This window comes from Grus americana, chromosome 7 (assembly GCF_028858705.1).
Source record: "Grus americana isolate bGruAme1 chromosome 7, bGruAme1.mat, whole genome shotgun sequence".
Classification (NCBI taxonomy): Eukaryota; Metazoa; Chordata; class Aves; order Gruiformes; family Gruidae; genus Grus; species Grus americana.
Genome location: NC_072858.1, coordinates 14,803,106 through 14,820,628, shown reverse-complemented (window position 1 = coordinate 14,820,628; position 17,523 = coordinate 14,803,106). Strand labels below are relative to the sequence as shown.

The following is a 17,523-nucleotide window of genomic DNA, read 5'->3' as shown; positions in this document are numbered from 1 at the left end:
TTCTTAAGCTCCTTAACTCAAGCTGCTCTTGCTCTACACCCAAAACTGCTTTGAGCACTTTCAGAAAGGCACCTGCAGCAGCCTGGGCTCTGTTTGGGTCGAAGGTGCCTCAGGCACACTTGGGAGCACGGTGATGCTTGTAGCATGGTATGCCACAGCGCCCTAAAACTGCTTTTCCCCTGCACGTCACAGCCATGCTCTTGCTGTTGACCCTTCCTGCATTTGCAGTGCGTGGGGGTCCCAGCAGGGCAGGGGGCTCCGTGGCTGGTGATGCCAGGGCAGCAGCCACCTGAAGCCAAAGTTGGGACCACGGTGGGAAAGCCTCAGTGGTTTTGTCACTCCTTTTTTCCTGTCCTCAGCCATACCAGAGGGGCAATGGAGCAGGGGGAGCCTCTGAAGAGCTATTGCCATCTCATGCCAGCCCTCCCCCTGCCCTGGGGAGCAGGACATAGTGCAGCTCGTTGCTTTTGGCCAGAGGAAGAGGGTTGCTCTGGGCTTGGAGGATCAGCAAGTTGGCTAGCGCCATCCTCAAGCCAGACTTGCCCCCAAGCTCATAGCAGTGGATTCCCTCTTCAGATCGACATGGATTTATGCCAGCTGACAGTTTAGCTCAGCGGGGTTTCTAGACTGTAGCTGGAATCTCCCCCAGAGGATTCAAGTCATCTTAACAGCTCATGTCGCTCTGGTGTCGGGAGATGGTTGCTGCAGCCAGTGCCTGCCTGCACTCCCCAAACCCACAGTAACTCCCCAGCCTGCCCTGGCCCTGCCGGGGACTGGAGGGGTCACAGGCTGCAGCCAGCACGTCCTTCTGCTGCCAAGGGTGGCTCCGGCCAGCCCTGCCTCCATTTCCCATCGCTGCGACAGGAAGGAAACCTCATTGCCAGGAGTCAGAGCCAGACTCATCCCTGTTTGTGAAGAGCTGCAAGTGTTAATTGCTCTCCAGCAATGAGTCACACCTGGTCTGGGCTTGTCCCTGCTCCCCATGCGCTCATAGCCTTCTCCCTGCTGTGCCTCTAATTTCAGGGGTAGCCGGGAAAAGGAATACAGCTCCTATAATAACTGTATGTGGCCAAAATGTCAGTGCTCCAGCATGCTTACAACCTCCCTTCAAATGATAATCAGACTGAAGACGTGGTGTTGGGCTGCAGCAGAGTCTGAGGAGGGGCTGGGGAGGCATGGGAGGCTGGGGGGTCTCCTCTGAGGCACAAACAGACCCAGCAAGCAGGCTTGGCTCACTGCTCCTCGCCCAAAGGCTGGTGGAGGCTGGTGAACTGGCCGGTGAACTGGCCGCCTACAGAGAGAGGAGCGAGCAGGGTGCACGTGCAATGGGTTAACACCTGCCGGCCCACGCCGGCGGCAGGCAGGTGAGCTGATCCAGCGGGGTTAGGTGTGCCCCAAGTACTGCCCTGATTGAAAAATGCCAGCATAGGAGATAAACTGCTAAGTCAATTATTTTTTTCTGGCTTTTCTTAACGTGTTATCTGAGCATCTGATAAACCTCGTCATGCCAATCTGGCATGGGGGCTGCCTGTCGCGCCGGGAGCAGCAGCGTAGAAAGTCTCTGCCACTGCCCAGAAACACGGGCCATTTCCCCCAGGCTGTGAATTAACCCCAAGTGCCAGTGCCCCCACTTCTCCTGGGGGTGCAAGCCCAGGCAAGGGACCACTGTGTGTGGACATGCTGGGACCCGGCCGTGGTGGGAGATCTCCGTGCAGCTGCCATCTCCCGACGGGGCTGGCACCAACTCGTGGCTGCCTGCTGGGTGCCTTGCATCCAGCCCCATGCTGCTGCCGCCGCTTTAGCACCCTCTCCATGTGAAGCTCCCCAGTGTGCCCCAGGTCCGGGTGGGCTGTTTGGGTCTGGGGCTCTGTGGGTGCACTGGGGAGGAGGCTGAGCGGGGATCCCAGTAACCAGGTGTGATCAGGTGAATGGGGGATGAGTGCCTGGCTGCCATTGGGGTGTCAGGGAGGCTGTAGCAGGCCAGAGGGTGCTTGTGCACCCCCCCTTTGTGCAGCGTCCAGTTCTGCTCCCAGGAGTGCATTGCACTAGGGGTGCAGGACCGGGGGGCACTCCACCACACCCCTCTCCAGCCAGTTCCGCCACTCACAATATGGCAGCCCACGCCAGGCTCCCTCCCCGGTGCGCCACACTCAAGATGGTAGCGCGCAGACCCCGCCCCTCCCGGTTCTGCCTTAAGCGACAGGGCGCTGAGCCAATGGTGGATCAAGCAGCGCGCTGTCCGCCCAATAGGCGATCGGCTGGGGCGGGGCGCGGGGGTGCCCCCTCGGCTCCCGTCCCGGGCCGCAGTCGGGCTGGGGAGGCGGGGAGCGGGGGGTGGGGGGGATGGCGAGGAGGTTCCGCGCCGCCATGGCCTTGCTGCTGTTCCAGGCCCTGCCCGAGGGGCTGCCCGTCAGCGTGGAGCCTGCCCAGGTAGGGGTTGCCCTGGGGGGGCCGCCTGGGGCGGGTCTGGGGTCGCGCCGTGCTGGGGGGGGCTGTGTCCGTAGGGCGGGGAGCCGGCTGTGGGGGGCGCGTAGGCCTGGGGGGGCAGCGGTGTGAGTGCGGGGGGCTGTGCCCTCCGTGGGGAGGGAGGTGGCCTTTGGGACTGGGGGTCAGTCTGGGCTGGCAGGAGTGGGAGTGTGCATGGGGTGGCTGGGGCTGGGGAAGGAGGCTTTGGGGGCCCGCCTAAGGTTTGGGGAGCCCCCTTGGCTTAAGTGAAGCTGGAGGAGATGCAGAGACCTGAGTTTGGGGGTGCTCGTCTGTTGTGGGATGGAGAGGTGTTGTAGGGATCTAGGTATGGGTGGCAGTGCCTCTTGGAGGTGCTTTGTATGGAGGGTGGCAGCAGGATGGGGAAGAGAGGTGTTTGATGGTGGTTGACTGGATGTTATGGGAAAGATGGCTATAGTGAGGGCAGAAGGTTTGAGTGGGCAGGGGTGCGGGGGCCTGCGGATGGAGGGGTGTGTGTGTCTTTCGGGGGTGGTGACAGGGAAGAAGGTGGCCTGTGAGGGGACAGGGCTGGAGGAGGTTTGGGATGTGCTGAAGGGTGGCTGTGGGGCAGCTGGCTGGAGGAGCTGGGCCGGCAGGGAAATGGGACTTGTGTGGTGCTACACGGGCCAGGTGAGCTGGTCTTCTTGTGGCAGGAACTGTGGTGGGGAGCTTTGGCGCAAGCCTCTGTGCAGAGGGAAGGAAGAGAAAGCGTGTCTCACCTGGGATGAGGGGGACTTGGCCTTGTCTTTGTAGGCTCTCACCACTCGCTTACTGCCTTCTTCATACCTGGAAAGGGTTTTAGTGAAGTTGATTCTCTTCTTCATCTCTTTACTCCGTTTCCTGTCTATGCTGCAATGTGTACCGTTCAGAGCTCTACTGATGTTTTTGGGTCCCCCAGTGTAGACACCTGTAAACCTTTCCCACCCTGATCTGTATGCTCAGTGTCACTTGGAGAGGACTATACTAGGCCAAGCAATGTGTGCATAACCTGGATCTTACTGTTCGTGGAATCAAGATGTCTTTTTCACCCTATGTAGAACATAGATTGAATATGATGACTTCTGATTTGATGTGGTGTATTACTTATAAGGTACAAGTTATAGTTTGCATTTGTTGAAGGTCTGAGCCAGTGAGATGCGGATCTGTGAGTGTAGGTCACAGATGCTGTGGATTGCATGGTGCTTAATGTCACAGGGGGTGCAGATGGGGACTGTCCCTTCTGGAAGGGATCTGTTGAAGTACTTCCCAATGCTTCTGCAGGAGGAGGAAGAGGTGAGTAGTTTATGTGTAACTACAGATGTTATCCCCCCTTTTGAATTTCCTTCTTTTCAGGGTGCTGAGCGCACCAGATCCACTTTAAAAACTGTGTAATTCCCTGTTGGTAGTGCCATCCCAAATCTCCTCCAGCTGCACCAAAGCTAAGGTTTGGCCGTTGCTGCCAGGTGTAGGATTGTGTTGAACCGTGCGTTTTTCATGTTGTCTCAACTGTCTGTAACAGATGGAAGTCCTAGTGCTTACTCTGTTTCATCTGCAAGCTGAGGGACATAAACTAAGCATATATAAGCACATCTCGGGTCAGTTTTGCTCTCTGGCTGTTGCAGTATTCCAGCTGTGAGTGGTGGTCGGGTGGTAGGATTATCTGTACAGAAGCTGTGAAGGTCTTCAACCCTATACCTGCTAATAAAAATACCATACCTGCTTTGAAAGCTGTGAAAGACACTTCCTGCCTCATACAGCTTATACATTAGTCAAGAAGCTGATAGAAGAAAGGAGTAGGAAGTAGAAAAGGAAAAAGGAGGAGGGCGTGGAGCGATTATACAGCTAGGTTGCTTGCGGAATAGTTGCGTACATGACTTTGTGGATATCTTCTCCAGTCAGTGCACCAGAAATTATCCTAAAATAAGTCTTGAGTGGTACAATACATGAGAGTGGGGGAGAAGAGCTTTGGCGGCCTATGTTTTCTGTAGAGCACTTAGATATGGATGCATCTTTTACTCATTTTCTTTTCATAGTTTGTCTATATAAAACTCTCGTGGTTTATTTTAGATCTTAAATGTAGACTCTGTCTGTCAAAAGGCTGGTATTATCTCACTGCATACTAGAGATTGACAGCTACCCACTCAAAGATGACAGTGGTAACGTAGGATCTTGAAAATGAGCATGTAACAAAACTTTGTCTGCTTTGGTGTTGCCTTAGAGCCTGATTTCCTCAGAGCTGATGGGCTTGTGGAGAAGAGCTGCAATGGGGCAGTGCTGGGCTTGGAAGATCGCACCAAGAGTTCCTGTGTTTCTAGGTGGAAACCCTGACAGCATTTGCCTCTTGTCCTCTCCAGATTGTCGCTGCCCTTGCTGCCTCTTATGACTGCTGCTTACTTCCATCTACCTTGCAGACACTTGCCGTGCCCTGCTTGCTTCTGCTGTCAGGGAGAGCTTGTTCGGGGTCTGTGCCTCCTCGCCTGTAAAAACTGTCCCGCAGATCTGGTGGTCTAAGGCTGGGAGGTGCTGCAGGAAATATGTCCTCTAAATAATTCAGGAGGTGGAGCTGCACTGCCTAGCCGCACTGAACAAACATTCCCGAGAACACGCTGTACTCTGCAGGAGGGTCTGATTTTTCAGGTTAAAATAAGTCCAGGCTGCCTAGGATCTTCAAAGACCTTTCTTTTAACTAAGACTGGTTTGGGGTGCGAGATGGAGAGGAGTGAAGATAATTAGCTCATCACCATCCTGAATCTAATTTGTTTAACTGTCTCCATGACTATTGATTGCAGTTTCACTGGTAATCAGAGCACAAAACTCTGTTAACTGGAGTTGAAGCATTTATCAGGAGATTACAGGCAGAAATTTTGCAATTATGTAATAAAATAGAAGAAATCTAGCCTTGTTCAGCTGTGACTGTAGATGTATAGCCTTAACTGCACACCTTAGCTGGTAAACGCTCCCCTCTCGGTTTAAGGGAGAAGGAAATAAGAAATTAATATATTTTAAAATGAGCTTGATCAAATTTGTAATGAAAAACTTGGAACATTAATCATTTTTCTATTGTAGTTTGTCTCTACAGGGCAGAGTAAAGGTTATTTGACCGCCTTAACTATCTGTCTGCTTCCCACGCCTGCAGCTTAATTATCACATAGTTTTCTCAACTGTTGTTTTCTTTAAAAACAAGAGATTTAAGTGAATGTTAACTATGTGACAACTCTGCGGAATCCATCTTTCTCTAATAAGGTATTTTTGAGCCAAAATCTGACAGAAGCATGCTCTTCTCAAAGACCAATTTCACCCCAAATTAAAGAGTTTGCTTGAAGTACTGTGACTTGAGGGATGATTCATCGTATGTGACAAAAAGGACGAATCCTTGCTTTAAGGAAGAACTCAGCGTGACTGTTGCTGTGGCTAACACCCCTGTAACAGAATTTCTCTCCAAGGCTGTGCTCTAGCTGTGACCACAGCTCTGATTGCACCAATATGGAGTTACCAAGCTTCAGCCAAGAGTTTGGCTGCATTTGGGCCCTTTCAGAGCATCGCTTCAGGTAGTTTGTGAACTGAACAGCCAAGTTTCAATTATCCTTGTGTAAGAGAGGCTCATCTCCTCATCTATAAGTTTAAGACAACTTTTTTGGTTAAGGTAAAGGTAGTTAGTTGCAATTGCACTTCTATGTCTCCTAAAATGCATTGGGGTCCTTCAGGAGGAGAACTGCTTGTATAACTGTAGGATATATCTTGTCTGCCATGATATCTTTGTCTGTGACTCTTGGTTTTTGGCTTGCAAATTTCCACAGTTTTGGCAGGAGGCAGCAGAGATCAAAGTACGTCCTGTACTTGCTCAGAACAGGAACCTCTAAATAACTGTGCAGATTGGATTAAGGACTGCTCGTACCATCATGATTATACCACCGTGAACTCCGGTGTGTCATCTGTATAGCATGCTTTCCTGCTGAATAAAATTGTTTTGTGAGTTGCCCTCACAATTACACACAATGCTGTAAGAATTTCTTCTTGCATCTCTGCAGCTGTGCAGCAGATGGAAAGCCTGGTCTGAAAGTGTCCAAGGCATCCTGGGGAGGAGTGTGGCAGTCTTCGTCAGGAGAGTCAAAGCAACTCTGTGACCAGGATCTGCCATTGCCTTTCTGAGAATTTCCCTGCCACCCTCTAAATATTAATTAACAAAAATATAACACTACCTTAAGAATAAATTTGCGCAGCTTTAGTGGAGTTGTGCTATGCTGCAGGGGAACTGGGAAAGTTTCATCTGCCAGAGTTGTTTCGATATGGTTGGGGATTTTTCCATCCTCCCAGCCTCGCAAGCCAGGTGGGGTCAGGCCAGGTCAGCCTCATCAGGCTAGCGGCAGCATCCACTACCAACTGTCCCCAAGCAGTGGCTCCGTTGGGTGCAGGGATCCTGCCCAAAGTAGTGGTACTGCCATCAGCCCTTCTAGTGAGACAGAGGGATGGGTGTGCTCAGTGTGTGTCCACGTTTCAACAGCAGTTACTCAACCCTGGCTAAACACCCATCGACCCCTTGCTTTAATTCCTAGAAGTGCTGCTTCCCTAAGCATCTTAAGCAGTCACTTTTCTGCTGGCAAAAGTGGGAACTGTGCTCTTCTATGTAGCTCTGTCAGCCTGTAGTAATCCAGTGTTGTGTTGAAGTTCACTTTCGTCTTTCTGTGGTATTGGAATGGCATTAATGTAGGTAACAGATTGTTTCTTTGTAATCTGAAAACACAGGGACATCCTCTGAGGTAATGGACAGTGTATTTAGTAAATGCAAACTGCCCACCTTTTTGCCTTTTTTTCCCTTTAAATTGTATTGGGAGGGCTGGTAGGATTGAACAGACATTAGCTTGTGGCAAAAAGTTAGTGATGGGCTAGTGATCTTCTGGCCTACTTTCATCCAGTGTTGTCTGTGCTGTGCCCTTTGGTCGTGGCTGTGCCTATGCAAATGTCTCCTTGTCAGGCATGTCCTGCAGTTTTAGTAATGCTGAGCTACGCATGGCCTTTTGTTCTGTCTCCTGACAGCATGCATATTTGGTGCTGGGTTTGGGGATGTTCCTCTAATCTGAGCTGTCCTATTTTACAGGGTACAGGTTAAGAATTTGCCCTTTCCGGTTAGCTGCACAGGAATCTTCTCAGCTTATTAATGCATTTAACTGGTGACTTTATGGCTGTACATGCTTCTGTCTTGTATTTGTTTCAGGGGGTTCATGAATCCAAGACGACTGGGCAAGCTGCTTCTGCCAGGGTTGCGCTGCTGTTTTTGCAACATAGAGGAAAGGACTTGTCATGTCAGAGACATCTCAAAAGGCAGGGCTGGTGACAATCTCGGAAGGGCCATTAGTCATGGCAGGGCAGAGATGCTCATTGCACATTGCAGGACAACCTGATTGCACCAGATTTCGATCTGTGCTTCTGAGTCGAAAGAAAACAAGCGCAGAGTGTGGGATGGTACTGCTGGATGACTTCATGGAGAGATGCTGATGGGGAAGTCAGGTCCCTCCTTCCCCTTGCTGTCTTGTGTGATTAGAAAACCCACAGCTACGAAGATAGGTTTTGAGATGCCAACACCTGGGTGCTTTGGCAGTGGAAGTCTGACAGTTGATTGCCTGCGTGGCTGAGCCTGTGAACAGTGCACATAACAAACACGCCTGAAATAACAGCTGGCTGGAGAGAACAGGCTTGCCAAGCAGGAATTGCATGCCCGAACCTTGCCTGTTACGAGAAGCGTGTTGGTGTGGAGATCACAAATGATGCTTTTCCATGATTTCACAGATACTGACTGTAATGGAAGTCTCAGGGTGCTGCAGAGACCTGCTGTTTATCTGCTTGGAACTTGATTCTCCTCTAATGATGTGATTATCAGTGGGGTCACTGCCTCCAGTATTATTTTTAGATGACAACTATAGCCTCTGCAATGGCTTGTGAAACTGTAATGTAGCGCTTTGCATGAGGGAGCTTGTTGGGTGCAAAGTGAGGTGATGCTGGCAGACTGATACAGCAGGCCAAACTATTTAATGCCAGTGTGGCCAGTGTTCCCTGGCATGCTGTGCCCTGAACACCACCTGCAAATAGAGACACTTTATTTTGTGTGGAAGCAGCTTGTGGTGCTGCTGATTTGCTGCTGTCTCTTCCACTGAGCCAGTATCCATCCACCCAGCATTGCCTGAGGTCGGTCCAAATTGGGAAGAGAAAAAAGGATGTGAAGTCTGGGTTGCGTAGGACATCTAGTTGCAGTTTCCTGCCTCTTCCTTCTTCCCAAGCACTTTTATGCCAGCATGTTGTAAAACAAATCCAACCACTGACAGTGCACTGGTGGCTTGCTAGCAAGCGACTGCTTGAGTGTGGAAGAAATCCCTGGTGCATCAGGGGACAGAGCTTCTGCCATTTAAAATGCTGCTGGCCTCTTGCTGATAATGGGTTGCAGAGGCTATGGTGAGCAGCTACTAGCACTGGCAAGTTGTAGGGTGCTGGGTTTAGGGAAGAAGGGAGAACAAGGACCTTTCATTTTCTCATGGCAGTTCAAGACTTCAGGATTCTGAGTGCAGTCCTCAGGACTAGCAGAGGTAAGAGTTTGCCTCAAGAAAGGAAAGATCTGCTAGCAGTAAAGGATTCTACTTTTTTTTTTTCCTCTTTAATCTTCTGCATTACTATGAGTTGGAAGTTTGTTATTTCTAGTGATGATGTATTTTAATTTCATCTCTGGTTCTGGTGTGCGCAAGGCAGTGATGGAAATTTCAGAGGCAACTCAAGCAGAGATCCATGGGGGTTTTTTTGTTTGGTTTTTTTTTGTTTGTTTGTGAGTGGTTTTTTTTTTTTTTTAGATCTGGGAGGGATTATGATCAAAGCAAAAACTAACTGTATCTTGGCTCTACTTGAGGCTGAGGGAGTTTGTCAAGATACTGATTTGCCAAAAGTCCCGGAGTGGGACAGAGAATGACTTTAGCAGTGAAACGGATTTTGTTAATGCAAAGAAGATAGTTCACAGAAGGAGGTGAGCTTTATGCATTTATCAATGTCTATCTCCCCATTAATTAATTTTTGGCCATTGGCCAACTTGAACCAAATTTGATAGGAAGAGACCTCAAAGATGCATAAGATTTCAGCAGAATTCCTGAAAACAGATAGGCACAGAGAGACCTTAAACCCAAAAAACAACCAACCAACCAAAAAAAGAAAAACCCTAACAAACAAACAAACAAACAACAGAGAAGCATCACTGAGTGAGAAGCTGCAGTTGCGAGCTTATTAAGCACTGGGAAATTTGTGAGTCTGTGATTGACTGACATGATACATGCCCTAGTTTCTGGAAAAGCTTCAATTGGAGCTCACAGTTAGCTAGCCTGCAAAGTCAATCAGCCTTGTGGAGCAAACTGATGGGAGGTCAGCTTTGCGGAGCTCCAGTGGTTACAGAACTCCTTTTATTTTTCTTTTTTTGTCTCCTCCTGGCTGAACAGCACATTGAAGGGGAAAGGGCTGATAAGCTGTAGAAATGGTTACGAAGAGTGTGTTTTGCCAGGAATCTCACCAGCCATCTTGAGCTTTCCCTGTGTAAAAGGTGTCGAGCATCGCCTGTTGGAAGTGGGGAGGAAACGCCAACATTAATGGCATGCCAGCAGATGTTGCAGAGGCTTTTTAGTGAGCAGAACTGATTCGCTCTCTTTTCTTGTGTCCTAGCGCACAGATATGACCAGTGTGTCGAGTACTGTTGTCCACAAGAGACTTTTTTTTTTTTTTAAACCTAACATGGAACTGGAGCTCATAATCAAGACAGTCTGGGATAATGCTGTCAGTCAAACAATGGTGTAATTGTGGCAGCCACACCAGAAGCCTGATATGGAAAGAGTGCAAAATATGCATAAATACTCACCCTTGCCAAGCTTTGTATTCCTGACTCTTTGTAATAAGCTTTTTATTTGTTAATACCGTATCAGTAGTGGCATATTTGGGTTTTTTAAAACCTTTTTCTCTTTGTGGGATCCTCTTTAAATCCCAGGTGGCGGATGGTGGCCAACAGGAAGCCATGGGAGCTGCACATCTTCTGCCTCCAGCAGAAGATCAGGATGTTCTGTTGCATAAAATATCCCCCATGACAGCCATCCCACTGGTTGTGGGCAGAAAATCGGTCCCACGGAGCTAGCAACCTGCTGCAAAAGCACCTTTTAGAGCTCTCTGGCAGACCTAAACAAGAATTGGGACTGACTGGTGTGGAATTAAAGGGTTAAACAGTGGTTGGGGTCAGTCTGAGCCAGGAGGTAGGGGAAGGGCTGGAGGAGGTGGTGGGCATTGTATGGGGGTGTTGTAAAGGCTGGACAAAACCTTTGAAGAAGGCCGAGTATCTTCAAGGCCGTGATACTGAGCTGACTTCATCTCATCCTCTGTATCAATTGTAATTGTATCAGTAAAATTATCAAAAGTGCTCCCCACCCCCTCACTTTTTGAGGGGAGGAAAGACTTTTGTTCAGATAACATCTGAAAGACCTTTACTCTGTGCTTGGAAAGCATTTAATGCAGCTACCTGAATGCCTGTGAAGGTCATGACTCATGTCTGGGTCTGTTGTGATGAATTCCTCCTTTCCTTACCCGTTGTCTCATTTGTTTGTTTGCAGACCACTTTTCAAACAGTGAGTGCTGAAGAAGAGGAAGGTTGCGCGTGTATTGTGTGGTCTTCAAATTACCTTGTCTTTTGACTTCTGTCTTTTTGGAAGAACCAAACTTCACAAACAGCTTGCATTGGACTCTCCAGCCTCCTGTGATCTGAAGCCTAGATAAAACAGGCTTGCAGACATCTGTCATTGCTGATTGTCTCCATTTACTGACACTTAGCACTTGGACTCTGACAAAGGCTGTCTTAAATTGCAGTGTCAAAAATAAGAGCTCTAAATTTATTTTCCTCTCCTTTTCCTAGCTGTATTGTTTTATCTTTGTCTCATTGTTTTGCTCCTTTTTCCTACCCATCTTATTAGGAAATTTTTGCATCTCACATACTTAATTATTAAATATTGCTCTCATGGCTGTGGCTCATTGTTTTACCAAGTTTCTTGCTTTTCTGCTCTTTGTATCTCTGTACTTCCTGGAGTATGTGATCACACTAAACCATCAAAGAGCGGTTAGGCTGTGGAAACACGAGTCAGGAGTTTTCTTTTCCTCAGAGTCAGAAACAAGAGTCAGGAGTTTTCTCCTCCTCCGACCCATTTTGTGCTCTTAGGCCCATCCCTTGACTGCAAAATCTGAGGATCATCCTGGCATTAAAAGATGAATTCAGGAAGTCTACAGTGATTTTGCTCTTCATAGTACTGTTTTTCATTCTGAAGCCTGCAGTCTGCTTTCTCTAGATGGACTAGCTGAAGAGGCAGTCCTTCTTTTATTTTCAGCATGCTATGTATTTATTGAGAAGCATTGTGCCAGGAAAACTTTAGATTAAGGGACCAGACAAATCTGTTGTTACCTTGTTTCACCTTTGCTGGCATGTAACTTCAGGCTGATATGAAGTGTAAGGGCTTGCTGAATTCCTTGTGCAGACGAAGCTCAGACAAATCTTTTTTTTTTTTTTTTTCACAGCCTTTAACAGAGCAGATAAACTTTGGGGAACAGAAAGAGTGGCACTGATGGGTTTCTTGTCTGTGTCGTATTATCTAGCAGTGTGTAACCAAAACTCTTCTTGCTATGAATCTACTATAAAAGATTTTAGAAGCACAACCAAGGAATTAAATATATTCAGTGTGTCCTAATAAAACAGGACTAAATTTGTGTATGTAAGCAGTGAACATTTGGGCTTTGGCTTGAGAATGTAGAGATCTGCAGGGGAGGAAAACCAGCACTAGACAAGATGTTCACAGTGGCCTGGCTGCGTGCTATGCCACTTGCATCTTGGTCTTCTGGAACCGAGCAAATGGGGGGTGATTTTGTGTCTGTGAAACCGTGTGCCTTGCATGAGAATAATCTGAAGGCTGGGTAAGCTGCTGCAGTTGATGTAGCCAATTCAATGCTGTTAATGCAGAAAAAGTTAATTTTACAAATCTGGAAACCTTAGTTCTAGTGGCATTTTACAAGTTGGGACAGACTCTTGAATGACCCTAGATTTTGTTTATTTGTATTCTTGCTATGAGAGCTCTCTTTATCACTAGCTCTTCTCTTGCACAGGCACTGCCTGCCAACAGTTCTTCTGAAGGCACTTTCCTTTCCTTCAGGACAGGGTGCAAGGTAAAACTTGTTTATGCTTTTAACTAATGTCTTTAAAGAAATAGGCTTTGAAAATACCACTCTCATCTGGTTCACCCCATTAACTTGTTCATTTACAGGTCTTACACTGCTTCTGTGTTTGTCAGCTTTCTTCCCCCTGTCCTGACAGCAGGCATCTTGCATATTCTACAGTGGTGAGGACTCCTGAGGGTGAAGTGTCTTGATAGTTTACTTAACCCAAAGGATTAGTGCAAGGGTAAATGATGGAAAAAAACCCCACTTTTCAAAGAAAATTTCACAGGTTCAGTTGGTGGTGGGGTTTTTTTGAGGGTGAATTTATAAATATTATAAAAAATAATGATTTTTAAAAGCTACAGTGTGTTCCTGAGTCCTTCCTTTGACATATGAGTACTTTTTGCAAGAACTCTTCAGTTCTGATCCTGGTTTATCATAAGATATTGAGAAAGTAATTTCACTAAAATGGGGACGTTAAAATGGTGAATATACTATGAACTGTCTTCTTTTGTATCAAAAGATTGTGGTGAGACTGGGAGATTGTGTGGTACCAGATGTATAAATACTGTGTCATTTCCCTCTTCAGCTGGAGGTATGGATGAGAGTCTTCAGGTCTAAATTATTAATTGTTAACCAAGAAACTCCTGGTTTTCTTTTGCAAGGTTTCGGTCCAAAGGTTTTCAATGCCCTCAAGTAATATGGTCAAACTTTACCTAATTGTTGAGATACAGTTTTATTGTTCTTGGCTTCTTCTGTACTTGAGTGGGGACTGTTCTTCTCTTTGTCTGGAAAGCATTACTGTAAATAATCAACATGTGAAGACACATGAGGATCAAGCTTTTGTGCACCTCACAAATTGCATGTGCTGTGTTTATTGCATAGAAAATGAATAGTCCAACTGAAAGCTTTTCCTTCTTTGCACCTCTCAGTTAATTGGCTCTGTAGTGAAGTCAAGAAGTTGAATTTCTTGTATGACATTCCCCCTTGAAGGCAACAGCATGGAGAGATGCAGACTAGGGACTAAACCAGCAGCTACAGTGAGCAGAGCTGTGAGATGAGTGAGCTTGCTGAAATGCAAACACCCAGTCTGAAAAGGGAGTACAGAAACCAAACTGGCAGTGCAAACTGTTTTGGTAGCTGTATTTTGGCTTGAAAAATCTTCAGATGCTTAGAACAGGGTAGTCTCTTCTCTAGAAGAGAACTGCATACCAAAATCTTCAGATGGCCATGAACCACGAGAGCCTGCCATGCATACCTTGGAGAGTGAAAGGGAGAGGGACCCCAGAGCAGGTTGCCAGTAGGTCCTTGTCCATTGCAGGATGGTGTTGGGCTGGGCAGGCAGAGTGGCTTCCAAGTGCCCCTGAGGTGTGGACGTCAGCGTGCAAGCTTGCCTTGCTTTCTTTGGCAGCAGGGAATTTGCCTACCCAGCAACCCAGCTGCTGGGAAGGCTCAGACATCTGTTTTAAGTTCTTCACGGGATGGGATACTTTTTATAATACCCAACCTTTCTACAAAGAGTAAGATGATCTGATGTGTCTAAGGAGGACATTTTTATATTTGCACACTAAAAAGACATCCTCCATTTCCAAACGAGCATGTGTCTTGCATCTCTTGCTATTTTTACATGGCACTTTTCATTTAGGTGATGAAATGAACCCTCTAGTTTGACTTCCTAGTTCTTCAGTGCTAACCTGCCTCCATCCCCAAGTGCTTGGGTTTTCCATACAGCACAAACCTTTCAGATAGTCCTCATGTCCTTCTGCAAAGAGGGAGCAGGGTACTTCTGCGTAGGTGGTGGGTGTTCATCCTTCCATTTGTTGCTCTCATTAAAGTGAGAGCTTGTTCAGTTTGTGTCAATAACACCTTTGATCCTCTTATTTAAATGAGATAGTGGGTGTCCTGCAGAAAAGACCTCTTTAAAGTGCCTTCCTTGCAAGGTTATGCTGCTGCATGATGGTTAATAAAAGTTAATAAAACCATATTGGACTGGAGACTATGAATAGTTTCCCAAGTACAGTTCTCCATATTGTAGTTTGCAGCAAACATGACTTATTCTCAGCTGACTGACCTCATGTGGACTTGTGCCTGTGTAAGTAGCAGCTGAAATCAGTGGTCTGAGCGCTAATCTGCAAGTTGCAGACAGTAGGTTATTATTTACTGAGAATGCTCTGCAAGTCTCTTGCTGCAGCATTTTCATTCAAAAGGTCACTTCCGTGAGTTTGTGCGCAGCTGAATTTAATGTTCTTTCTCAGCAAGGCAGGCCACACTGGAGAGTGCATAATTATAATAAATACAACTTTGTTCTCAGCTGAAAAATTCATCTGAAATAAATTTTTCCAGTCCTTCCAAGAAATGCTTTTAGTGAGATAAATAAAAGCAATTCTTGCAGATTTCACATTCATTCAGCAGGAATGTTGGTGGGTGTAGGGTGCCTCCACTTAAGTCACTCATCACAGCGCCTTCTGGGCTCTATCAACTTGTGTATTCAATAGCTGGCTAAGGGTAGCATTTGCAAATTGGGTTTCTTGCAAACCAATTAAAACCAAGTTCATTATTTCTTACTTGGTTTGAATCCTGGTTATTACTTTGAGTAAAATTGTTCTTAACAGCAAGTACAGAGAGTTCAGTTAGACTCTCAACTTGGGCAAACTTTAACAATGCTTTGATAGGTGCATCTTTTTTTAGGGACATGCATGTATTTATGCAAGCTTCTGTGGCTTTTTTTTTCTGGTTGGCACTTCTGTGTAGTCTAAGTAGATTTGTTTTCTTCTGTCTTCTATTTCACAACACTGGAAATACTGAAAAAGTGTCTGCCTAAATACAGAAGGAAAGCTAAGAGTTGTTTTGTTTTTTCCCTCTGAACTTCTAAGCAAGTAGTTAAATAAAAAAATCCCCTCTTTGCTTTCACCTTTCAAGAGACTAAGCAGAAGTGCCGTAACATCCCTTTCTTTTAATTTTTTTTGCCGAGTATACCAAAGAGGCTCTGCTAGTTGATCAGGATATTGCTGCTGGTGGAAGCTGAATCTTTGCATGGTTTCTCTGGGTTGGTGAGCAGGTCTGGTTACCTTTGAGATTTCAGAGGGGGGTCTCCAGGGTGATTCTTGAGTGTCTTTGTGCTTTCCCTGCAGAGACTCTAGATAGGCGGTTTCCAGTCTTCGCTCAAAACTGCCACAATCTTTGGTTTGGGAACTACCTGGTTATATTGTATAGTTGGTTGTTGCTGCAAGTTCACTCTTCTGCAGGGCTCTGCTGGAATCTGAGGCTGCAAGGGAGAAAATACTCGCGTGGCAGTGTCAAAGGTAAATGAAGGATAACGCAGCCATTCTGCTCTTGCCCTGAGTTTGGACAGCCCTGTGCTGTACTGCTTGGTGCGAAGAACTGCATGTAAGCTATAGCACCTAGTAGCTCTCTTGTCCTGTTTCCTTTTGGTGAGTGGGAGGCACCGGGGGCCTTTCTAAAGGAAAGAGCCTGATGTCTGGGCAGAGAGAAAGTAGAGCTGAAATCTGACCACTCAGACTTCATTAAATGGAAGTGTTAGTCCTGGGCCTGGGGATGAGGGGTGGAAACTCTCTTCTACTTCCATTCGTGGTCTGTGTGCTAGGTTAGATATTCATCTCTCAAAGACTTGATATCTCTTTAAGCCTGAGTGGGTTTCCATTGACACTGGAGAATGATCAAAGGGAGAATATGTTCTCTGTCAGCCAACTGTGGGCTTGTACCTTATGGTCACGTTCCATATCGATCAGGAGCAGTTTTCATCAGCACTTAGATCATGACAGTCTGCCTTTTTTTCTCAAGGTATTCTTTTCTCTCCTTGCTTGTCTCCTTTGTTCCTGCCACCGCCTTCCTTTTCCTGATGTAAGTCTTTGTGTTCTCTTTATTTTATCTGTTGAAGTGATCAGGAGTTGAATACTTGGTACTTGCTAATGAAGCTTCTTTGGCAGTGAGAAGGCCAGGGAAGCTCACTTAAACTAATTGTTATTTTAGGATCTCTCTAGGCATCCTGACCCTACGTGCAGACATGGTTTATTTTCGAAAGATTGTCTTGAGTTAGAAAAATCAGCTCTTGTCCAAAAATGAAAACACGCATTCATCAAAACCTGAATTTCACGTGGGTTGTGTAAACATGTAATTTGGGTTAGGTCTGGTCATTGGAAAATATGTGATGATGTTGTCCAGGAAGTTACAGTGCAAGAAACATGGGGAACTTCAGAAAGTCACATTAACTGTGTCTCCTTGGAGAATTGCCTCAGAAATCGTGACCTCTGCATTTTTGCCATGTGCTTTATATGACACTAGCGAAGACGGTCACTTGAGCAATTGCAACATTCTTGTATACATGTGTTTGCAAGACATTATTAACTGTGGAAAGAAAAATGCCATGCTTCCCAAACTGCTTCCCAGAGACTCTACCCCTGCAAGTGGCACATGAGCCATCACTCTGATCGTCAAAGCACTGTCTGCTTCGATCCATACCGTGTTTCCTATGGTCAAATCACAGAAACCTTTTGCTAGGGGTCTGTGCACTTGAATTTCTCAATGTGATGGCTGGGGTGCTTTGGCACCTCTGCTTTTTGCCAAGCCACCATCCAGCTTCGGTGTGTAAGGTTTTAGGCTGACCCGGATACCCTGTTCCTATCCCCATTGGCTAATGGTTTCCTCTGCAAGATGTTTTATTCTCCTCTTATCAAACCTGGCAGCAGTTGTTATTTAAATGTTGCTCAATATTTTCAACATGATCTCAGGATGACTGCTAATTCCTTCAACCCCTTGTTTTGTTTTAGAATTTCTAATCCCATTTTCTATGACTAAGTTCAGTTGCGTGGTTTCCACAATGAGGATTAGGGTTTACTG

At 46.6% G+C, this 17,523-nt stretch overlaps 1 protein-coding gene across 1 annotated transcript in view; it reads left to right on the top strand.

Annotated features, from left to right (window-relative positions):
- The first annotated feature begins 2,315 nt into the window (after positions 1 to 2,315).
- WBP1L (WW domain binding protein 1 like) overlaps positions 2,316 to 17,523 on the top strand; it is a 62,106-nt gene continuing 46,898 nt past the window's right edge. Inside the window, exon 1 of the mRNA XM_054831768.1 lies at positions 2,316 to 2,430. Within this exon, the coding sequence (XP_054687743.1) occupies positions 2,344 to 2,430 (87 nt within the window). The 5' untranslated portion in view covers positions 2,316 to 2,343. The remainder of the gene's footprint in view (positions 2,431 to 17,523) is intronic.